Raw genomic sequence first — 24,302 nt, forward strand, 5'->3', positions numbered from 1 at the left:
CATCTTTCCAAAATTTTTTGATGGTTTAAGAATGTGTACAAAACTTAAAGCCACAAATGATTTCGTCTCGTATGAGATGAAAAAATTTAAAGCACTGCCTTATAAGCGTTACATCCCAAAAGAAGGGCAATCCGCGCAAAAAATGTTTAACTTAGACCAAAATTTCTTATTTTTGACAAATTTAAGGGACTATCTTAAACCTACCCCAAACGTACATGTTCATTTTTGTCATTTTCTCATATCAAAAAATAGATTAAGCAAAACCAAAATAAAATCTGGGGCCAAAATGAAAGTATTCCCATAGTATTGGGTTATAAGAACAAATAAAATACAGAAAAGAAGCAACAAAATATCAAATCTGGGGCCAAAAGAAGCGAAACTCAACTACCCAGAAACAACCAGAAAGTTCACTAACTGTAATTCAAATGTCTACTTTACTTTCATCAGCCATTTTTGCACCTTCCGAGTTGACTCGTTTCCTTCATCCAACTCACTCGAGGCTACAACTGAGTTCCTTGACTCAGCACCGACTCGGTTTCAAATTGGGAAATTCTCGTCCCTTAAGTATACGGTGCTCCTCAACAATGCTCCTTCAGGACCAATCTACAAACCCTTCCTGTTCTCAGGTTTTGCAACTTATGGAAAATATATTGCTAATATATTTCATTTATTGTACTATTCCTTTTGTCCCATAATAAGTGTCACCTTAGCCAAACACACGCAAAAACCCATAATACAATTTGAAATTTACCAAATTATCCCTATATAATACTCCCTCCGTTCACTTTTAAAAAAAATAATAAATGAAGTGCATAATTTACCAATGTACCCATATTAATTGGTATATATTTTCATTGAATTTGAAAAATGATTTGAAGTGAGTGATTTATATTATGGGTAAAATAGGAAAAAATAAATTATCTTATTTGATATGCTAAAAATGATAAGTAAAAGTGAAAATTTATTTTTGGAATAGTGAACAAGTAAAAGTGTACGGAGGGAGAAAAAATAAATTACTTTTACCTTTTGATTAGAGCATGCACAAGAAGTAAATCTTTTGACATTTGAAATCCAACAATATCAAGTTACTATGTGACTTTTTTAATCATCATTTAGATGTTACTTTATTGTCTAAGGGTAGAATTGGAAAACTAATCAATTTATGTCTTGGTTTTCTAAGGTGACACTTATTATGAGACAGAGAGTATATAAATTCTGATACGCATAAGTTATGACCAAATTGTTTTATTAGCAATATAGGATTGTATTAGTAACGCAAAGTTTTAAACTTGTAACTATATGACAGTGATGATGGATTTTGTGCGGGGACTATTATTAGGACTCGAAGAGTTTTGGTATAAAATAAATCATGGATATTTATGTGGCTATAAATCATCTCATTAAAGGTAAAATGAGAAGTTTAAAGTTAACTTAGTACTCCCTCCTCCGTCCCAAAAAAATTGTCTTAATTTGACTTGGGACGGAGTTTAAGAAATAGAGGAAGACTTTTAAAATGTGTGATCCAAAGTAAGTCTTAGACACTTGTGTGGCTGTAAATCATCTAGTTAAATTGTTTCTAGATATATAAATGTGCCAATCTTTTTGGTACAAACTAATAAGGAAGTATTAAATATAGAAATGTGTCATTTTTTGGGACTGACTAAAAAGGAAAGATTGTCACATAAATTAGGATGGAGGGGGTATTTTTTTAAATTTTTTTTATACCTGACATAATCAGTGTTTAATTTTTCATGGTTGCAGGATAGTCTGTTCTACAGCAGAGCATTTTGGGTTACCAAATCAATAATTGCTTGGAATGTGGGTGCTGGAGAGGGTGAATGTTACTTATATGCTAGTAGAAATGCTGCGTTATGTGTTGCTGATGATGAAATTCAAGGTGTGTACTCTAAGGCGATTGTTACTTATATGCTAGTAGCGTCTGGGGTGCTTTGTTTGATGATAATCAGCTTTGATGCTAATCTTGAATTTTTGTACACAACAGGTCATGATGTGAAAATCAAACTTGAAAGGACAAATTATGGACTTCCACAGCAGGTGAGTCGCTGAGTCATGACGGGAATTTTTAGTTGTGGGAAGAAGTTTTATTTTGATTGATGCAAAGATGAAGTAAATTTATGTGTGTTCTTTTGTTTCCTTACGTATTTTCCTGATTTAGGTTATTGAAAAATTTCCTCATATTCGAGATTATGCAGCATTTGAAGTCCCTCAAATTCTGGACTTCCAAAGTTTAGTCAAGTGCCAATTAGCTGTTGGCATGTTCAATTGTAAGTAATTCCCCTGTTTTCTCTTTCTATCACTTGTGGGAGTCTAAGACGGCACTTACTAGGAACCGAAACTCCGCATTTTGCTTTCCTTGAAATGATACTTTTCCATCTAATGCATTAAAGTGTAAAGCTCTGTATGCACGCTTTTCCCATTCATGTACTTAAGAAAACGATGCCTTTGTCTATCTTATTCATATCTTGTGGTAGAACTCATATTTGATGACTGGAATTTCAGGTAGTGTAGTTTTCTCATAATTCAGGGAAATCTGATTCATCTGGTGGTGATTATTGATACATACCGCTTTCTAAATTGTCAGTAGCAAAGATAAACATTCGAGCAGTCCCATGCTGCTTCAATACTTCTATGTTGTTCCTTCATTGTTTGTCTTGGTTGGAGACGTCAAATCTTCAATACCTTTTTATTCTCTGGGTTAGCTGATTTAACAGCCCCACTATCTGGATCAGTGTATCACAGACTAAGCGTAAGCATGTCTAATGATTGGCAAAAATGGGTTTATGTTGTCTGTAGCTGATGGAAAATGTGCAAATGCTACTGGATTGCAGTTACCTGGTATTCTCGATGAGTTATTCTCCTATACTGGGCCCCTTGGTGCTGTTTTTGCTACTGAAGCTGTCTCTCTCTACCTTTGGGCACCAACTGCTCAAGTGTGTACTATTCTTTTGACTCACATGTTTTCCTGCTAATATTATGCGTTTGTTTGTAATGAATATCTTTTATCTACTGATATTGAGGGATCAGTGTGTTATTACTTATTTCACTAATGTGCTATTTCTGATTACACCTACCAAACCAGGCAGTGCAAGCTCTCATTTATAAGAGTCCATCAGAGGTTGACCCAGTAGAAATTGTTCAGCTCAAGGAGTTAGATGGTGTTTGGAGTGCTAAGGGGCCAAGACATTGGGAGGGTTGCTACTATGTTTATGAAGTGTCTGTTTACCATCCTAGCACCTTACGTATTGAGAAATGTGTGAGCAATGATCCATATGCCAGAAGGTATGCTGGTCTGTTTTAATCACTTGAGATATTGATTTTGCTGATGTCTAATGTCTGTTCTCTACATTCACCTTGTCGCTTTTATATGGGCAGTCTCTCTGCTGATGGCAAGCGGACATTATTAGTTAATCTCGATTCTGATGATGTAAAACCTGAAGGATGGGATAATCTACAAAATGAGAAGCCAAATCTTCTTTCCTTTTCTGATGTCAGCATCTATGAGCTGCATGTTAGAGATTTCAGGTGATAAGTGATCTTGCTAATGTCGAAATCTTATTGGAAACGACTAGCTGAATATTTGTAAACATTCATTCCTTGATGATAATAATGAGTTGTAACTGTATAATTATTAGTCAATAGTTGTTGAAAACGAGTAGCCCTGTGCATTGTATGTTCAAATTTCACTGCATCCAACCAGAATTTTTTTTTTTTTTGGTTGCTACTGCAACATGACTTTGGATGTTTACTCGTTTCCTTTGATCAAGCAGTTCACTTTACTAGAGAAGAAACTTATATTGCATATATAATTAAAATGCATTTTTTGGGCACCAGTGTAGTTTTTGAATAACATGTGTTTTCCTATGATTTTCACTTTGCCAGTGCCAATGACCCTACTGTGCCTCATGAATTTCAGGGTGGTTATCTCGCCTTCACATTGCAGGTAGCTTTACTTTCTATCTGATTTGTCTTATATGGGTGTAAAGATTTTGAGGCCAGATTCATAAACTTTAATCAGTAGGTGCATTGACCAATGGTATTTCATGTCTTCATTTGCTTCTTATCCCTTAATGAGTTTTGGGCTTTGTAGAAGGTAAACTTACACTGGAATCCATCTCATAGGTAAGTTATAATATGTACCAAGTGTGTTTATGACAAAAAGGCAATTTGAAATGACAGGAAAAAGACTGCTATAGTTTTTTTTTTTTTTTTTTTTTGAAACTGGTAATTGTGGGGACTCCTATAGTATTTTACCTGATACCCTTTCTGTGTGAGGCAGAAAATCGGAAGCCTAAATGCTATCTCGTGAAAATGACATTTAAAGGTTTACATTAAAATTTGTCCATCGTGTAAGTTGGTGGGACACTGAGAATTATTAATGGTGAAGATGACAATTAACATTTGATCACATTCTATTGAGGGAGCAGTGAACAAGACGTATGTAGCTGCAGCTAGTTCCTGGTTTCATGTCTGCACTAGAAGTTGGACTTTAGGACCTAAATGCATAGCTACATATGAATATCATAAAAGTCATAAATATCTGATTCTATTGAATACATGATAATGTGTATCTGAAGATGCATGTGTATGTGCATATTTTTGTCTTCGTATGAGATGGTGGTTGTTAGTGTGCATGGTGTAGTGTGCGGTGGGATTGTGGTTCTAGAAGGGAAGACTATTTAGGTACATCTATTTGGTAAGTAGGGAGCTGGGTGATGCAGCCCATGAAGGAAGGCAGCTGGAGAGGTGCGGGATTTAGATTGGTACACCAATCTGGTGTGTTTGATGTTTGAAGCGAGGATGCACACACACATACACAAGCGCGCGCACACGCAGATATACTTCTCCAGAAGAAACTAGTTTTCTCATTCTTGTTAGTAAATTTCCTTGAACTTTCCATGGGAAATGATTAAGGCCTCACTTTTCACGGGAAAGCATATTAGCTCCCTCATTCTTTTATTGAGCTGCAGGCCTGAGTGAACGAGGTTGCCGAATATTATTATGGACTTATCGGTAAGAGATATACATTCAAATTTATTACTATCTAATGTACTATTTGTGACAAGTCATTAATGACAAATTTACCCAATTATAGCAAGAATTACGCACAAAGGTTACTCTTTCACCAGAGACAGCTAAACCTAAGGCGAAGCCCGAAGGGTCTGAACCTTGCAACCTAGGCTTGGTCTAATAAGTTGTTGTCAACACTTTTTAGGAAAGAAAACTTGGAGAGTTCTTTAAACCAACTGTACATATAAGTGACTCATTTTAGGCTTCGCCACCTAGTTTATCTTTAAAATTTGGCCCCAATTTGGTAGCCCATTGGTGCATTTCGAATCTTGACAACTAGTCTGGCATCAGCTTGCAAGTCAAACAAGTGTCACACATTCATTCTGTTCCTTCATTTATTTGTGCATTATGCTTTATAGCAGCATTTTTTCCCTTGTTGTTAGAGAATATCCTTTTCATGACCAGGGTTTAAGTGCTTTTATAGCTATTTGATTTTGTGTTTGTCATACAAGCTTTTGATTAATGGGTAATGAAAACATCTATCCAGCACCCACTATTTACACCATGGCACAATGCATTAGGAAATTTTCTAGAGCATAAGGGCTGAACTTAGGTGGCATTGAATATGTCCCATAAGCATGTCGCCCTGACCTCATTCTGCTTGAAGGACTCAGCTGGTGTCCAACATTTGAAAAGATTGTCCAGTGCTGGTATCACTCATGTCCATCTGCTGCCAACCTTTCAATTTGCCAGTGTCAAAGATGAGAAACATAAATGGAAGCATATAGGTAAAGCACTTCAACTTTTTTTCAGTTTGGAGAGGGTCGTTTTTTAGTATTTCCATTGTTCTTCTTTATTTTTCAGCACAAGTTATAAAATGAAGCTGAAGTTGGTAATTTAAAAATAAAGCAATGAAAGACCAAAACGAGGGTTTTACTTCTCTCAAACAGGATCTGCTTTTTTGTCACATGCTGCCAGGACAGAGTGTGTAATTAACTAAAAAGAGAAATATTCAAATTAGTTTAGTGCCACTTCTGTTTTAGCTTTTAGTGAAAGGTCGTTAATTGCCTTTTTGGGTTTGCCTCGGGATCTCATCTCATTCATATTTGTTTTGTGGTCTCTCATGTGATCTCTTTGTCAGATATCGAGAAACTCAACTCTTTTCCACCAGATTCTGAGGAGCAGCAGGCTCTTATCACAGCCATCCAAAATGAAGATGGCTATAATTGGGGGTAAGATACTGTGCTTAGAGTTTCAATTTGTATCTAAGCTGATAGTAGTTTCCTGGACCAGTGTGTGAAAATTGAATTGTTGGCTGCCTAAGAAAAGGTATGATCCTGTTCTCTGGGGAGTTCCAAAGGGAAGCTATGCTAGTAAGGCAAACGGTCCTTGTCGTATCATTGAGTTTCGAAAAATGGTGCAGGTAGATCTTTTATCTAATTATCCAACTTTGTTTTGCTTTCTTATGTTTATACTAAATAGAAACCATCGACCTTTCTAATTATACTGAATAGTCCATCGACCTTTACTGTTCAATTCCTTGGTTCCACTCTAAGGCTTAATTGGTTCACAGGCACTTAATCGTGTTGGTCTACGTGTTGTATTGGATGTTGTTTACAATCATTTACATGCAAGTGGTCCCTTTGATGACTTCTCTGTTCTAGACAAGGTGACAAATTATTGTGTTCCACCTCATTATTTATAGCCTTATAATAGACTTGCTCTCCTTATACGTATTTTTTTCATTGGCTCTGCTATCAACAGATTGTTCCAGGTTACTTTCTAAGAAGAAATGCTGATGGTGGTATTGAAAATAGCACCTGCGTAAACAATACTGCCAGTGAGCATTTCATGGTTGAGCGCTTAATTCTTGACGACCTCAAGTGCTGGGCAGTTCATTATAAGGTATATTTCCCTCCACCCTCCAATGCAATTGCTGTGATATGGGAATTGTAGAGCCTAAATTCTTTTGTCTTCTGTTTTAAGGTTTCAGTCTTGTTTTGTTTGGTGGAATAGGAATACTCTGTTTAACAGCTATGGCCTGTGTAGTCATATTTTAGGGACAGCGTGAATGTATGTAGTTTATTAAGCAGCTCGACTTTGTTGTTTTCGTATTTTATGAGATCCACAATTTTTATGCTTAACTTTCGAGGTTGGCATTTTAAAAGATATAGGAGATTGTCAAATGTAGTTGTTATCAAAGGCTTTTTGAAATTAAGAGATTGGACGGGAGATGGATGTGGATAGCTAGACCATAAGTTAGTCAACAGGATCTTCCAGCAACTGAAACCTCTGTAAGCTCCAGCCCAATTTGTTTTGTAGGAAGTCTGAAGCTAGGAACTCTTACATTGAATATCGTTATCCAACTGTTATCTGAAAACCTCTGAACTACTTCGCCATTACATGCATGAGAGTAGGAGCACTCTATTGCTATGGGAGTTTAGGATGATGAGAAGATTTAGTTTTGAAGTATAGCATTGAAATATTGTACTGGATATATGTCATGACTAACGGGCAGAGTCTCCAAACGTGGTAAGTCAACTTAGAGAATGTCAGACATGTGACTTTAGTGACTGATCTAGAGCAAGCAAAAGTACTTTAAATGGAATGAAAAAACTCAGAAAACGTGGAACCATAATCCAGTAAGATGCATTTTATGCTACCTATGCGTTCAAGTAGGACGGGAGGCTCTTAAAATGATATATTTTTCTCAGTGAAATGAAATGTGCTTCTTATAATGGATTGACTAATGTATCTTATCTAGTCATTAATTAGCACAAGAAGACACTAGCTGGTGCTAAATGGAATAATGGTTCCTTGATTTTCTTGTGGTTAAGTTAACTGCCTATTAAGCAATTTTGAAGGGTCATTTCCACTTTAATTGTTTAAACTATTAGAAACAATATGTATACCACCCCAAAGGCTCTGCTGAAGACCTAAAATAAGTTAAAAAGTGTCTCCGCCTAACAGGTTAAACTTTTAAATGAGATGGTTTATACATTCAAAATGGTATCAGAGTGGATGGAGCCTCAATGATCTTGAGTTCGAGCCTTACCGCTAACTGACAACAAACTATTTCCACATGCTTGACCCAAGAAAAGATCCGACATGTGAAGGAATGTATAGAAGACCTAAAGTTAATAAACAGAAGTGTCTTCTCTCTAACATTTTGAGCTTTTAGATGAGGAAGTTCATAGATTTAAAAGTCCCATAATCAGTTCTTATTGCTCAAACATCCCACCAAAACCATGCTTTATGTTCTAGAGGTTGATGGCTGAACTTGGCAAATGCCTAAACAGTAATTAAGTGATTTTCTCAAGGAACATAGAAATTTATATTTTACACTATTATATGTCAAACCAACTTATAAATAATAAAATAAGTTACCTTTATCTTACTTACCCGCAAGGGTGGCGATTTTGAGCATGGGGCTTTCATAATGGAGGTCTCAAGTTTCGAAACACAATTGATATCACATATCGTCGCATTTTGCCTAGTGCCGGTTACCTCTCCTGTGTAGCTCAGGGGGTACTCACTGATGCTTTAGTGTCATCCAAAAAAAAAAAGTTACCTTTATCTTATTTATTTCACACAATTGATATCACATATCCCATTTCTTGCTCGCTATGTGTGTACTCAGTACTCACTGATGCTTTAGTCCTTGAGTAAGAATTCCCATTCTTCTCTGAAAGATCATATATATATGCTGTGACAACTGTGAAGCTTACCTCTTTCCGGAAGATCCTACAAATTAACTGTATTAGCCGTCTTCGTCTTCTGCAGATTGATGGATTTCGGTTTGACCTGATGGGTCACATAATGAAGCGTACAATGGTAAGTATTTACAGCTTCTTTTTTGTCTGAGAGAGAATTTTTGTCTCCATTTCGTCCATTGAGGAAGGCAAAGTGCTATGCAGTAATTATTTTTTATTAGTTTTTCAGTTATAGATGAAATTTTACAAGATAATGCTCCCTGTGGTTTTTGGTACAAGTTATATGCATGACATTGAAAGATAAGAAAGGCTAAAAACTTGAGAAGCTAGTTCTCTGTATTTTAGGCTGTTGCAAGTATCATATAGTCCTAGTAGTTATCAGTGGATCTTCCTCTGGAATTGGGATGTCTTGTGTGAACATACAACTTCTGGAGAAGCAGAAATTGTCTCCGTTCACCTACTTTTTTTTTGGGTGCACCCATAGAGTCCCTGTTTGTATAGAATGGGTGGAGTTTGGAGAGAATCATTTCTTTTTGTAGATTCTCTACCTTTTGGTATACCCGTTGTATACGGCCAGCTTTTTGGCCATGTTTATGAATGAAAATATATTTACTTGATTAAAAAAAAAACATACAACTTCTGGAGAAAAAAATCAAGATAAATTAAGCAGAGATTATTATCCCCCGGGGACCTAATATTTGAGTCCAAGTTCTAGTTACTCCCTCCCCCCCAACTTGATAGGCCCATATGACTTGGCATGGAGATTAAGGAAACATTGAAATGATGAGTCCTGGCATATTTGTTTGGAAACATGTTGGCCTTATATAAACCTTTGTGTTTTGGAAGAGTAGAATAGAGGAAAAGGTTGTGTTTTGAAGAGTAATAGTGGTTCCCTTGATACTTTACATGATGTAAAATGCAATAAAATTTTATATTTAAGGAAATGGATAATATTTTGGGACAATATAAAACCGGAGGTATGGCAAAAAAAATTGTGATAGAGATAGTAATGTATATTTACTTGTCTATTTGGTTTGTCATTTGCTAATTTACGGTGTTAAATAATAATGTTGTTAGTAGGTTTCTAGATCGCTGTCTTGCATCTTTCTGATGATCTGTGGATTTATTGGGCCATTGACTAATTTAGAAGCGTTTTTTTATGTTGAGCTATGTTTAAACGTAACGAGTAAAATTTTTATGATTATAGAAGATGCAGTGAAAAATAAAGCCCTCCAGTAAGGTGTGTTGAAAACAAAACTAATTTTTTCTGCGGTATCTTCTATCATGCTTGTTTCATAGGCATGACATATACCTTTTTTAAAAAAAAACTGGAAACTGTATTGTATATCATGTGAGCAAAACAGTACATGGGTTGTACTGAAACCATATTTACAAAAGTACTCCAAAACTCTACTGTCCTATGTTTATATAGAATCTAAAACGTCAATGATAGAAACAGTATCATTTGAGTATAATTGATTACACCAAAAACAAAGCAGCAAGATACAGTTTAATTTGATCTTCTGCACACCATTCTCTATGCTTTCAAAACATCTAGAATTCCTCTCCTTCCAGATTGTCCACCAAATGCAAGCAGGAACAATTCTCGATCTGCTTCTATCCTTGGCTTGTAATCCTGCTTCCTCCCAACTCTTTAGGGCCTCTGAGACCTTTCTAGGCATGGTCCAAGATATGCCTTTGAGGTTTAAGAAAATTCTCCAGAGCTGTTGTGTAAACTTGCAGTGTAGGAATAAGTGGCTGACTGTCTCTCCTGTTTCTCCACAAAGGAAACATCTAGAGCATAAGATTGTCCCCCTTCTCATCAAATTGTCCGCTGTCAGAACTACTTCTCTAGCTAGAAGCCATACAAAGCATGATAATTTGTGTGGAATTTTGGATCTCCAAATGTGTTTCCAAGGCCAATTGGTTATCTTTTGATTTGTTTGATTCATCATCTTGTATGCAGCACCCCCCTTATAAACTCCTCTGTTGTTGCCCAGCCACCAAAAAACATCCTTACCTGTCTGGAGTCCATTGAAATTCCCCAGTATGTTGTAAAAATTAGCTATTCTTTGCACTTCCCAGTCATTGATCTGCCTTCTAAAAATGAAATTCCATCCTTGAGGTGCCCATAGCTCTGCCACAGTCCTTTGCTGGTATCGAACTAAATTCTTAATGTTGGGAAAGATCACCTCCATGATGCCTGCTTCAAGGCATGGCATAGACTATTGTTTTGCAGTTATCTTGTTTAATACAATTAAGACTACCTGAGAGTTTGGGGTTTGATTTTAGGCAGGATTAATCACAAGAGGCTGTTTTCTTTTAAATCAAAAGGAGGATATTCTTTTTTGTTCTTGTTTATGGTTTGATTTGTTATTTTACTTTATGCAGTTTTATGATTAACCCATTTCCAATTGACATCGTTATACGAAAATTATGATGTCACATAACAATGTTGACATGCACAGGCTAACATGATTACTCTGGTTGTAGGCATGTCTGCTAGCTGCAGATCATTTAAGTAGGGCAACACTTTTTTGTGCATTTCAGTAGTTTGAAAAACTAGGAACAAGAGAATATTTAATTATGCTCCTTGTGTTTCAAATTCTTGATTAAGTGGTTCTTTTAAAATTATTGGTACTCGAAGCTAAGCGTGCTAACAATATGATCCTCGTGTCTTTGAATGCAGTTGAAGGCAAAGTCATTGTTGAATAGCTTGTCAACAGACAAAAGTGGCGTGGATGGATCAAGCATTTATCTGTAAGGACTGTTCCAGCGATGATCTATCCTTATTACTAGATATTTCATGTTGGGTAGTGGTATTATCTTGTCCCTAAGGTTAAGTCTTCTATGCCTGTAACCATTACTAAAGCACGATTATTTAGGTACTTTTAGTTGTTCTTGAACATTACATTGATTCTCTGTGTACTTTTTATCAGTTGATTCTCAATAATATTTTCATTTCAGATATGGTGAAGGATGGGATTTTGGTGAAGTGGCAAACAATGGCCGTGGGATAAATGCATCGCAATCCAACCTTTTTGGAACTGGAATTGGGAGGTGCTACTTCTGAGTTTATTCCAGTTTCCCTGTCTAAAGAAGATGATTTCCTGTTCCTTGTGTGTGTCTGCATGTGAATTTGCTCTTCTTATGAGCCAATAATAAACTGCAAATTGAAGCTCTTAACATTTGAGGGAAATAAAGACTATGACATTATACCAGCTAGCGTGGGATCAAATTCTACTTAATTTAGTTGAAGTCTACCATTTAGCTAGGAATATAAAGACAATTACGGGACATATATTATTGCATTAGTTTAATTTCTACTCTTATCTTTACCTTTTATGTAGAATAAAATAGCATAGCTCAGCAAAAACGAGCTAGGGACCATGCATGCCTTAGGCTATAATATGTCATTAGAGCCTTAAGTTCCCTTTCGACTTACGGAGCAAGTTTCTATAATAGAGTTTCAAATATGGGTATGATTGTATAAATCCTGCCATTTTCATAATCGTGACCAGAGGCCTGTATGGTTGTGTTTCAGTCAATTTAGTTCGTTCCTTTTGTCCTATGCATTGTCTAGAGCCACAATAGGTATTCGATTCTGTTTGTCCTTATACCAGATCACTACACATTAGATAGTGTGGACTGTGGACTCAGGTTGATGCACCCAAAGCTGTTGATGCAGATTCAGACAGGCCCTTCACTCCTGGAGTGCGAGGATGAGCCTGCGAGGGGTGTAGTCCATGGGAAAGGCCATACTCAGACAGCTAGGAAGGCTCTGTATTCCTGTGTGTCTTGTTTAGTGGAATATATGTGATGATGGTATATCGGATTGTTCTGTTGGATCTAATGTTAAGAAAGATACGACTTGTGAACTGATAATATAAGTAAAGATCATGTTGCTTGAGCTTGAGTTCAAGGGAACTCTATTTGTGCATGTTAGGCTTAGGCTTGCCAGGTTGGGAGGCCCCTCTATTTTACAAATCACAGTCTCTTGATTTGGACCATGGTAAAGCTGTTAATCGAGTCACTCTGTGTGCAACCTTAGTGATTGTGGACAAACCCCAGCAAGGACGCTGAGTATTATCAACTAGGCAAATCCTACATTGACAAAACATGAGAGATGATGGTATATAATGAAGCTAGCTTTAAACCCTAGTACACATTTTAAAGCTGTGCAGGGCTAGGCCTAGATAAGACAATATCACTAGTGGAGTGGGCTATTATAGAGCCTCAGGTTCCCCTATGACTTGTGGAACAATAATAAATATGCAGTCATATAACTGAGGTCTTACGTGTTGAAGACATAATTAATTAATTAAATAAAATTATGCTTTGTCTAATAGTTTAAGCTTTTAGATGAGATTGTCACACACTTCAACATTACATATAGTAAGAGTTGGAAAAGTTTACTTATTTTACTCCTTTTTGTGAGACCTCATTCTCGCCACCAGCTTGGGTTTACGATGTAATGAACAAATCATATTGTATTTGATAACTTTGCAAATGCAAGATGCAAACCTCCAGAAACCCCAGGATAAAAAATGATGAATGCGGAGAAAGAAACACAACCTTTTGAGATTAAAGAAACACAACCTTTTGAGATTGGGCGATATGTTGAATCGTTGTGCTATAAAATATTAATTATCTTTCCGATGATTGTGGGTGTTCCTGTGTCAATTCCAAATGTGCTGGGGTTAATGCTTTCAAGAGCTCTTAGGTTTAAAGGGGAATACTTTCTTGTCCCTACTCGACACATCTCATAAAGTTATGTTAGATTATGTTATTCATTGTCTGTTCTTGATTCGTCACCAGCTTCAATGATCGCATTCGGGATGCTCTACTGGGTGGATCACCTTTTGGTCACCCTCTACATCAAGGTTTTGTAACTGGCCTTTATTTGGAGGTAATGATAAACTTTTAGGCATTTGGAAATTTAATGTTTGTGATAAATTTCTACCATTTGTCCATTTTCAGTTTTAAATAATCATTCATGATATGGCAATTGTTGTTATATCTACATGAAACCATCTCAATAACTTGTACATGCTGCTCTTCAGCCTAATGGTCATGAACTTGGTGATAAAGCCAATGTAGAACGTATGCTTACTGTGTCGAAGGATCACATTCAGGTACTCACTCCTATTCCAGTAGCATGGTATTTTATCATTTACCACATAATGGCCAAAGAGACTTGCTTGTAAGACAATTGATTCTTATTATTTACACCCTCTGTTTTGGATTGAGTAGTTACCTTTTCCTTTTTAGTCCTTGTTAGAACAATATGCACAACGGAAGCTTTCTAAACACATTATACCACACAAAATATTTAACAAAGTGTTCAATAATCTTTTGAATACAACTTTGTTTTGCTATTCTATAAAAATAAAAAGAGTACACTTGCAGTCATGAAACCAAAAAATCAATTTGAAAATGGGGGAATTATGTAATCTGAGTTATTAATCCCTATTGCTTGATAAGATCATGGCAGTTTCTTTATCACGATCCAAAACTAATATTTCAGCCAAAACTTTTTCAGATTAAATCTATTCCAAATTGTTGTTCTATATCATCTTCTCCCATGTGTGTGACATGACTGTCTTGACGTCTTGTGTGAGTAAGCAAATGATATGGGTGCTTCATACAGATCCTTCAAAATGCACTAGAAACTCGTGAAAAATGGAGGTACATATACTGGATACGTGAAAAATGCACTAAAATTTAGATATATAAAACGGTAAACGTAAAGGCTATATGTTGCAATTTTTCTATTTTTTAGATGATGATATAGTAATTTAAAATCCTAGTTAGAGATCTCTCCGTTTTACTATCGAGAAGTGAAATGTGATGATCATTGGAGACAAAAAAGGAAAATCCAGAAAAATTCAATGTGATTTAGTATTATAATCATCAAACATTTTAGGCGATTTGTGTTTTTTAATCGTAGTACTATAATACTGTCACTATTATGGTGGAAAAGTTATCATGGCTTAAATATTTCTTCAGTTCTTCTTCCTTATCTGAAAAGAGCATGTTTACTTTTCAGGTTGGAATGGCTGCAAACTTAAAGGATTTTGTGCTAACAAACTGCGATGGTCAAGAGGTATCCATAGATTAGATTGCTATTTACTTTGCATCATGCTCACATCGCAATGATACTGCAAATCATTAGCCAATAAGCCAAAGAAAACATTTGTAACGTATCAGGGCATCCTATTACTAAGTCGGTTACGTCCAATTTATCAATTTCTGATATTGTTAACCTATTTAGTTTGTTGCAGAGCAAGAGTACAGGCTTTAATCATTTGGACATCTTATTAGTTAGATCTGCTATCCATGTGTTCACATCCTTTTGATACTACAAACACAGATTCGAACTGATTTTGTTTGTTTGTAAGTCAGACTAAGTGTTACCTCTGTCAAAGCTGCATGTTTTCTAGTTTATGTTGACAGGCAGGGCATCGAATTTTTTTCTATGTCCCAGATGCATCTTGTCCCGATCTTGTTTCTACATTTGACTTCAAAGGTCTTGAAATAATTTGGTGAATGAGAACTTTACCATCAATGTGGTTAGTTTGCCCAGCTAAATAATTGCATTTATTAAATCTTACTACACCTCAAATAGATAATCTTATTTAGCTTCTTAAGGGTCGATCTGACCAGATATCCATGTGAAATTGCATTAATCTTCTTTTGGAAATAAGACTTCATAGTCTTAGTAACTAAACGAAAAATACTACCAGTTCAAGAATTTTACAAGTGAAATATTCAAAAGATGCATTTAGATTAAGATCTGGTCTGAGATAAACTCACTAGCGGAAGCAAGACTGAATTGTCGTTCGGAGAATGATGAAGTAAAACAATTTAGACTGGCTATTTAAGTCAAATACTAAGCTTTGTATCAAATATCATTGTGACATCAAGCTAGTAACATTTAGGGACAACGTGAGGTGTTAATACGTGTCAAGGTCCAGGCGCAACTTCCAACATATTGTCCGTGTTGGGGCGGCCCCTCTAGGCACCTCAAGGCTTTTTATATCTCACAGTTTTGTCCCCTTGGGCTTTAATCAAAAAGGCTCCTTAAATGTTGAATCTTAAGCTTGCCCTGATATGGCTCCTAACTTTTCCCTCCCATTCTGATGTGGGATTTTCCTAAAGTAAGTTTTATAGCGAACCCGCTTCAAATTCTAACCTCCAGCGGTCCATTAGGTGTGATACTCACTCCCCTTAGGGACTCAACGTCCAAGCAGAGGTTTGCCCCACTATCATACTAGGATTGGTACCGACTCTATTACCACTTGTCACGGCCTAGGCCCAATTTCCAAGGTATTGTCCGCTTTGGTCCAACCCCTCTAGGCTACCTCAAAGACGCTTGGGCCTCACGGTTTTGTCCCCTTGGATTTAACCCAAAAGGCGCCTTAACAGTTGAATCCTAAACTCGCCCTTATATGATCCCCAACTTTCCCCTACCATTCCAATGTGAAATTTACCTTAAGCAGGTTCCTCAGAAACCCTCTTTCGATTTCAACTAATAGTTTATCTTCTAGAATGTAAACATAACTTGATACTGGAGATGGTATGTTGAATATTGTTTAATCTTCTTGCCTAGGTGAAAGGATCTGAAGTGCTACTGCATGATGGGAAGCCAGTTGGATATGCTTCTTCGCCCATAGAAACAGTAAGGAACTATGTGTCTATTGCATTCTATGATTGAACTACTTCAGTTCAGTTAGAGCTAGATTATCGCCTCCAATTATGTAAGACAATGCAATTGCTATCACAGCTTTATAGACATTTTCCCAGTTAGTTCTACATGGAAATACATTCCAAAGCAATTTAATAGCTTTTTATTATATGCAGATTAACTATGTGTCTGCTCATGACAATGAGACACTGTTCGACATCATTAGTCTTAAGGTATATTCTTATCTTGCGATATGCCACTTTTTTTCTTTTTTGATAACCGAGAAATCCTCGAGGACCATTGGTCCATGGTCTGAAAACTCGGTGGATAATATGCAACCTATATGTCCCATTGTTCTCGTTCCTGTATAAATTAGTCGCTTCACTTCGATAGACTCCAAAGGACATTTCTGTGGAGGAGAGATGCAGGATGAACCACTTAGCAACCAGTGTAATAGCCCTTTCTCAGGTCAGACTCAGTTTGTTCCTTGGAAGACTTTATGCATCTTATACTTTAACTATTGCCTACTTTCAATATGTCAATATATTTTAGGTTATGCTGTTGCAAATAAAAGCTTGTTAAAGCTGCTTCGTTCTGTCTTTCTCTATTTGTTTTACTCTTTTGCGTCATAGTTCATAGGAAGAGTTAATGTATCTACTTGAAAGTTGGTGAAAGTTTAAGGGCATCTATGTATTTCGCCATTAAAGAATGTTTGACGAAATCGTATTTTTTTTAAAAAAGGAACTATTTGATTCCCCAGTAATTTTGAAATTCTTATTGGTGCCATTCTTTTTGGACTTAAGGGAATATTTTCTAATTTGGTCCCTTATAAAAATCTCCACCATCATAATGTAGGGGTAAGGTCTGCGTACACTCTACCCTCCCCAGACCTCACCTGGTGGGATTATACTGGGTATGTTGTTGTTGTTGTGGCCCCTTATGAAAACTCCCTTGTCTTGGGCCACGGAGACAATATAATTTTACCATTCCTTCTGTCAAGTACTCTTTTTAAGAGTAAAATGATGAAACACATGTATCCTTGTTTTCTTTTTTGATGAAGACATGTATCCTTGTTTTCTCCGGAGTATTTATTTGTAATTCATTCATCCCCTCCTTATAAGAAAAGAGTATTTATATGCAACTCACAAGCTTAACTAGTTAACTTTGTATAATTTGAAAAATACTGTTTGATTGTGATTTGCATGATAAATCGTGTATAATACGCACTTATCGTGCTAACTTCTAAGGTATATTTGATTATGATATTTTCTTCATCTTGCAGTACTGATGCTTGCTAACCTTTCAGGGAATACCCTTTTTCCATGCTGGAGATGAAATGCTGCGCTCAAAATCAATAGACCGTGACTCTTACAACTCTGGTGATTGGTTCAACAGGTCCACCACCTTTCCCTTTTACAAGTTATTTTCTTTCTGATACTTTATAATTTTATATTACTAATATCTCTGCTCTGCAAAGAGAAGGCAAGATCAGCCATTTTGAAGTGGAGACTCCCTTTTTCTGTTCATTTTTTGATCTGGATATTGGCATAGTTTCTGGTCCTAAATCTTTCTTCTTTTATTTTTAGTCAGTGTTTTTCCTTATAAATGTTTCTTATGTTACAGTGGATGTTTGTATACTGTGATTTTTCAGGCTGGACTTTAGCTACAACTCTAACAACTGGGGTGTTGGTCTCCCTCCGAAGGAGAAGAATGAAAGAAACTGGCCACTGTTAGTGATTTCATTACTACCACTCTAGCTTTATATTTCCTCCATGAGAAAAAGAGAGGGTTAGGACTTTTGGTCGTTGGGGTGGGGGGAGGTGCATGTGTTGTCTGGTTTTCCTGTTGGGGACCCGTCTAACAGTCTTTCCTTCATTTAATTTTTTGTTTTCAGAATCAAACCCAGACTAGCAGATCCATCCTACAAGCCCCAGAAGAGTCATATCCTTGCAGCTGTTGAAAATTTTTCTATTCTAATGCAAATAAGATACTCTTCACCACTCTTCCGGCTAAGGACGGCCAATGCTATCCAGGTTAGAATGTAAATAAAATCATTGAAGTCTAATTGAAAATATTTTGACTCTTTTTTCTTCAGTATTTGAACGTCACAAATTGACATCTTTCACCAGGAAAGAGTACGATTTCATAATACTGGTCCTTCATGGATTCCTGGACTTATAGTATTGAGCATTGAAGATGGTCATCAGGGAGTTCCAGGGCTTTCTCAATTGGATCCAATGTGGGTAAATCTAATCCATCGTTAGGCTTCCAAACTGCTGTTTTCCTGTTGATACCTGAACCATAAACTGAATGACAATGTCTTTTCTTCGTTTTACCAGTCATTCCTTTATAGTTGTCATCATTAATCCTTGCCCGACTGATGTATCATTCGCCAATCTTGCACTAAGAGCAAAATCTCTTCAATTGCATCCAGTACAGGTAATATTTGTTTTATGTTGCAATATTTACATGCATATCTGAATATGCCCGACTCTGCAGTGTGCTTCCATTAACACATGTTGTGGCTTCTCTGTGGAGTTTATAAAGAGGGTCGGGATGTTGTATGCGACTTAATTCTTAGGAACCAGGATATAGGCCTGTAATCTACTCCCTCTATCGCAGTTTATATGATACTTTCATTTTAATTTCTTTCCAAAATGTTAAATATTATTCTACTTATTATACTAATTTGTACAACTTTCACAATTTTCACATTACTAATCCAATTCTAAAATTTTCAACTATCACTTTCATATTTTCACTACCACTAATACAAGAAACAAATTAAATTAATATCTTAAATTTCATATTCATCTGATAACGTTATATAAAACGGGATGATAGGAGTAGCATCTCCATTTTTCAGTAGTAGCTTTTTTCCAATAGCATTAAGAAAGAGATTCTGTACCTGAGCATGTAGGTAAAGAAAAGGAAGAGTTAAACATCTGGGACATTGTTAGGTCGGATTTGGGCCTTTACTGCAAGTGTCTTACTTTTATTTCATGATATATAACTGTCTAAAAGATGAAACCCGCACCAATAGAAGTAGTTGAAGGAATTCAATAAAAATATTAATACAATCTCATCTTCACGACTGACTAGCTACTTGTATGACGTTCATGGTATTCATTGTTCACTTTTGCATCTCCAGATGAACTCAACCGATGATGTTGTTAAGAACTCAACATATGATGCATCCTCGGGTTGCTTTAATGTGCCTGCCCGGACAACTTCTGTGTTTGTTGAGCCTCGGTAAAATCTTGTTTCGCCTTCGTGAATAGGGAAACCTGGGTTGATGAGTTATGCTTGTGCTATATAGTTCAGCAAAATTTACGCAAGGCCTTCTGCTTATAACAGACTTGTACTTGTTATGTTCAGTTCTAGAAAAACGGTCATGGAGAATCAAGAAGTAAATATACCACAAAGATTCAGTTAGAAGAAATAATACCACAAAACGATCCCTTTTCTGTGCTTATTTAACAGGAGAGTAACAAGAAAGATGATTTATCTTTTAAGTTGATAATCAGAGAGGATTGATATGTCAAATATTTGTCTAATACTAGTGTCTTAAATTCAATATTTGTCTTTCTAGTTGTTTAAGTACCTATTTTGTATCAAATTTTAAGAGTTAAATTGTTAGATTTCCACGTTGGTTAATTGTTAGACTAATGAGCTGAGTCGCGCAGGCTGCTATTGATCAACTTTTTTGTTGAATTTTGAAAGAGAATTGATAATGACTAGGGGAACATTGACTTCATTGTTTTTCTTTAATGTTGCAGTAGAGCCAAATATTATCTTAAAGCAATAATCTAATCAAGCAAAAAACCAAATTTATTGGCCATAGGGGAGTTTCTGATCCCAAATCTTAATATGTGTAAAATTAAATAGGACTATATTGACCCATTAAAAGTATTAATTCATCATTAAAGATAAGAGACTCTACATGTACGGAGCATTCTTCAGAGCTGTTGGTGCTGCATAAAGTAATAATATTTGTGCACTAATCTGACATAATTAATTGTTTATAGCTTCTTCTTTTTTGGTGCGGGCATTTGGGTTGGGGGTGGCGTGGGTGGGGGGTGTAGTAGTTTATTTGATGGATTCTCTTAGGCTCTCAATGAATACAAATGATTATTTTATTTGCGACATGTTTGTTGCTTGGTTGCAAAATTGCGACAAACATGTCATCTTGAGTTGCTCAGAAAATACTGTATTTCCTACCCGCAAGCCAACAACAAAAACAACAACATATCCAATGTAATTCCACAAGTGGGGTCTGGGGAGGGTGACCTTACCCCTACCTGCAACCCACTTCCCGAAAAAGAAAAGGAAGTAGAACTTTCAAAATCTATCGATCACAAATGGCGTGAAGAGAATATGTGGCAATTCAATACTATTGGTACTTGATCATTTGTCCGTGAATTTAATATATTTGTCTACTCTAATATCATGTTGAATTACGCCATCATTTTATCTGTAAATTTAAACTATCAAAAAAGAGAATGTACTCCTTACGTGCAATACACAAACCCTAAATAAATTGCTTCATGCCACTGACTTGCCTTAACCCGTTGGCCTCACCATCTTTTATTCGCAGAAAAAGGGGGTAGAGTAAAGAAAATTGCCACTTGGAATTTATATGCATGCACTAACACAAGTTCCTATATATATATATATATATAGATATATATATATTCCATGATGACAAGATTAAAAATAAAGACAGTGACGTTTTCACACGTTAATGCTAGTCTATGTTAACTGTTAAGGTGTGGTTAGAGGAATTAATAATATCTTAATATCCCTATTTATAAATACCATTAATGGGGAAAATAAGTATCATCCATACATAAATCCAAATCAACAATCATTAGATTTTTCTAAGAGTTTTTATCATTATTAAGCCGATGTGAACTCGATTTCATCCATATAGGCGTTCAATCCAAAATCCAATTCAAAGAATTAGGGATTAATATTTTCTGCTTACCAGAAAGTAAGCAAAAAGATCACTCGTTTTCCAGTCACACCCTTATGAATATGAGAGAGAGGATCTTATTGAGAGAGTGTGTGTGTGTGTGTGTGTGTGTTGTGAATCTGGTGAAAAGTGTAGAGTGGCAAAGAACTAATGAGAACGTGCATGTGGGGATCCTAGTTTTATGGAAGTGTGGATGCATGTATAGTACAGAACTAATGGAGTAATAAAGTGTTGTACCATCCAAAAGAACTAACATAAAAAAAGATACTAACATATTAAAAAAAAGCTAAACTATAAGGACATTATTGCTATTCACGTTATGAAATGTGAAGGAAAAAAAAAGAAGATTTGCAGATCCTGAAAAATCTTATAAGCATATATAGGTACAAGTCCTTACAAGGGGAACCAAGTACTGTGTAAACTTGATAATCGTTTATTAAAACCTTGCATTTTTCAAATATAAACTTTATAAAGTTAGCTAACTGAAATAAATCTATAGAGCGTTGCACCCAAATTAGAAAGGCATATAAAACCTTACCACTTCTAATCCCAAAGCATAGTCATTTTTCTGTCATTTCATCACTAAGCTAGCAACTTTCAGCTGAATAGTGGAGAGAGATCAACCCCCTTTTTTAAACCATTCGATATCCAAAATTTACTGGTTCAATTAATTCAAATACGGAAAGTCTATTAACAGTGGCGGAGTCACACTATGCCGAGGGTGTTCATCCGAACCCCCTCGGCGGAAAAAAATACTGTTTTTACAAATTTAAAATTATGTTTTATGTATATATAGTAGATGTTGAATCTCCTTAGGTTTCTTCGTATGTTTATTTTTTTATATTTTGAACTCCCTCGGCAAAAATCCTGGTTCCGCTACTGTCTATTAAGGGTAAAACGCTTCATACTAGAAAGTTATCAATTTCCAGGCTCAAGCATGCATGAGACCTCTGATTAGTGAGAGAGAATCCGTCAAATTTGGTAAGAATAAAAAATTCTTATAGGTTCTACTAGCTGGTTTGTACGTGACAATTATGTACTAGGAACGTGAAGCAAATAAAGCTGGCACTATAGGAAATTAATCACTGAGTGAGAAATATTACTGATCCACCACAATGAATGTATAAATTAGAGAAGTATTTTACAGAAATGAAAAAGAATTCGTATAACAATTACAAAAGAAAAAAAAAAAAAAATTGTCAGTGACTCCCATCTACATTTTTCACAATGTCAATGTATTCTTGGGGAGCTGTCTTTCTTGTAAAAAAGTCGGAAGGAATAAAAGAACTGAAAAAACAGAAAAAGGAAAAAAGAATAAGAACCTGCATAATCAATAATGACAATCAACAAGTTGCCTTTGTGTTTGTTCTTGATCTTGTTGCTTTAAAGATACAACAGGATCATCTGTGACTGGAAGATTAAGGTCTAAAGACAACTCATCTCTTTGTTTCTTCATAATATTGTTAGCAAATTCTTGATCTATAGAAGTTGCAGGACTTAAATTGCTCAAATGCAAGGGTGAATTTACGTTAGCCCCCCCGCGATGGCGTCTCATGTGACCTCCTAAAGCTTGTCCTGAGGTAAATTCAGCACCACAATATGAGCATTCATGAATCCTAGGAGAAGAAGAGTATAACTTGTTGGAAGAATTTGGCAAATTCTTGCTGATGTTATTCTTGTTTTTGTTGTACAATGTTGTCGTTGATGGTGAATGTTGTTGATAATCATCTTCATCTGAGAAATCGAAATATGGTTTCTTGTTAATTTCAGTGTTTAATAATGTCTTTGGCTTCTTGTGACTTGCCCTGTGTCCACCTAATGCTTGGAAAGATGGAAATGTACGATTGCACGTCTTGCATTCGTACACATATATTCCTGCCTTTGTACCATCCACTGAGTTGGTGGACGTCTCAATGTACCTTTTACTGTTGAATTTGGGTTGGTACAACCTTAAATCATCGTTGAAAAAATCAACATTATTGTCGTTTGTAATAAACCTACGAGAACGGGGATAATCATCACTGCCTTTGGACAATAGTACAAGACACTTGGCGGTTTCCTCCTCCTCCTCGGTGAACGTGTTGATAAATACCTCAGACGAGGCAGCTGAGGATGGAATTTCATCGTTGTTGTTGTTGCTATAGGTAATGCCTTCGATATTGTTGTTGTTGTTGCAGGCAATATATTCTCCATTGCCGGTACCATCTTTGATATTATTATTATCGATGTTGTTGTTATTGCTGCTGCAGGGGACGTTGTCTTTTACATCATCGCTACTATCTTTGTCGTATGCGTTTAATGAATCATGTGATGTAGTGATGGCGAAAGGGATATTTGGAGATTGAAGGCGAAGACGTTTGGTTCTTTTGCCCTTAACGATGTGGAAGAGGTCCTTAGAGGGGCCACCTACCACTTCCTCAAGAGCCTCGGCCATAATCTCCTTTCATCCACCATCAAATGCCTCCCACATTCCCTTAGCACAAAAAAATTATGTGAAATGAAAAGCAAGAAAAGAAAACGAAAGGAAAAATTTGGAGGAATGAGAGAAAAAAAACAAAGAGGAAAAATAGGGAGAAAAACACAAAGTGAGGAAGCTTTGATGGTAGGAGAGTTGCTGGTGATATATATGTGTAAATATAGTGAATGAGAAAAGTAGTCAAAGGAGTGAGAAAATGCACCACTAGAAATTGATATATAGTGAGGCTAGTATTTTATCTATCATATGGAGAGAGAAGCTAATTATAGGAAGGTCTTAAAAAAAGTAGATAATGAGAGATAAATGGGGAGAATTGGATGGAGAGAACTCAAGGTAGGACAGTGACCATTGTTATTCAAGATGAGGAGATAACTAAATTGGCTTAGATGTGGACATAACTAAATTTTCCCTTTTTTAATTTAC

At 36.1% G+C, this 24,302-nt stretch overlaps 2 protein-coding genes across 5 annotated transcripts; one reads left to right on the top strand and one right to left on the bottom strand.

Annotated features, from left to right (window-relative positions):
• The first annotated feature begins 376 nt into the window (after nucleotides 1–376).
• On the top strand, nucleotides 377–23,204 carry LOC132059106 (pullulanase 1, chloroplastic). 4 transcript variants are annotated; one of them, XM_059451600.1, is made up of 29 exons: nucleotides 377–626; nucleotides 1,762–1,897; nucleotides 2,003–2,055; nucleotides 2,177–2,285; nucleotides 2,815–2,951; nucleotides 3,101–3,300; nucleotides 3,394–3,543; nucleotides 3,901–3,961; nucleotides 5,696–5,816; nucleotides 6,170–6,260; nucleotides 6,358–6,451; nucleotides 6,602–6,697; nucleotides 6,793–6,933; nucleotides 8,812–8,862; nucleotides 11,431–11,501; nucleotides 11,709–11,801; nucleotides 13,560–13,650; nucleotides 13,805–13,876; nucleotides 14,791–14,847; nucleotides 16,354–16,422; nucleotides 16,605–16,661; nucleotides 16,822–16,896; nucleotides 17,735–17,823; nucleotides 18,080–18,157; nucleotides 18,323–18,461; nucleotides 18,558–18,667; nucleotides 18,768–18,867; nucleotides 19,580–19,680; nucleotides 22,898–23,204. In XM_059451600.1, the coding sequence occupies exons 1-29, from the start codon at nucleotides 426–428 to the stop codon at nucleotides 22,902–22,904; spliced, it is 2,850 nt and encodes a 949-aa protein (XP_059307583.1). In that variant the 5' UTR covers nucleotides 377–425; the 3' UTR covers nucleotides 22,905–23,204. The 4 variants fall into 4 exon arrangements, with proteins under 4 accessions (XP_059307583.1, XP_059307585.1, XP_059307582.1 ...); XM_059451602.1 differs by lacking the exon at nucleotides 22,898–23,204 and adding an exon at nucleotides 19,807–20,185 and having other exon boundaries at nucleotides 19,580–19,719; XM_059451599.1 differs by lacking the exon at nucleotides 22,898–23,204 and adding an exon at nucleotides 19,807–20,185.
• LOC132059107 (zinc finger protein ZAT5-like) lies at nucleotides 22,717–24,099 on the bottom strand. Its single transcript, XM_059451604.1, has one exon. The coding sequence runs from the start codon at nucleotides 23,835–23,837 to the stop codon at nucleotides 22,734–22,736; it is 1,104 nt and encodes a 367-aa protein (XP_059307587.1). The 5' UTR covers nucleotides 23,838–24,099; the 3' UTR covers nucleotides 22,717–22,733.
• Between the last annotated feature and the right edge of the window lie 203 nt (nucleotides 24,100–24,302).

The sequence above is a fragment of the Lycium ferocissimum genome, chromosome 6 (assembly GCF_029784015.1).
Source record: "Lycium ferocissimum isolate CSIRO_LF1 chromosome 6, AGI_CSIRO_Lferr_CH_V1, whole genome shotgun sequence".
Taxonomy (NCBI): Eukaryota; Viridiplantae; Streptophyta; class Magnoliopsida; order Solanales; family Solanaceae; genus Lycium; species Lycium ferocissimum.

Bases quoted from the DNA above. Each gene is read 5' to 3' on its own strand.
- LOC132059106 (XM_059451599.1), top strand. From the start codon at position 426: ATGTCTACTTTACTTTCATCAGCCATTTTTGCACCTTCCGAGTTGACT. The intron at 14,848-16,353 runs GTATCCATAGAT...CTTCTTGCCTAG, and splicing joins CAAACTGCGATGGTCAAGAG to GTGAAAGGATCTGAAGTGCT. The intron at 17,824-18,079 runs GTCCACCACCTT...GTGATTTTTCAG, and splicing joins TCTGGTGATTGGTTCAACAG to GCTGGACTTTAGCTACAACT.
- LOC132059107 (XM_059451604.1), bottom strand. From the start codon at position 23,837: ATGGCCGAGGCTCTTGAGGAAGTGGTAGGTGGCCCCTCTAAGGACCTC.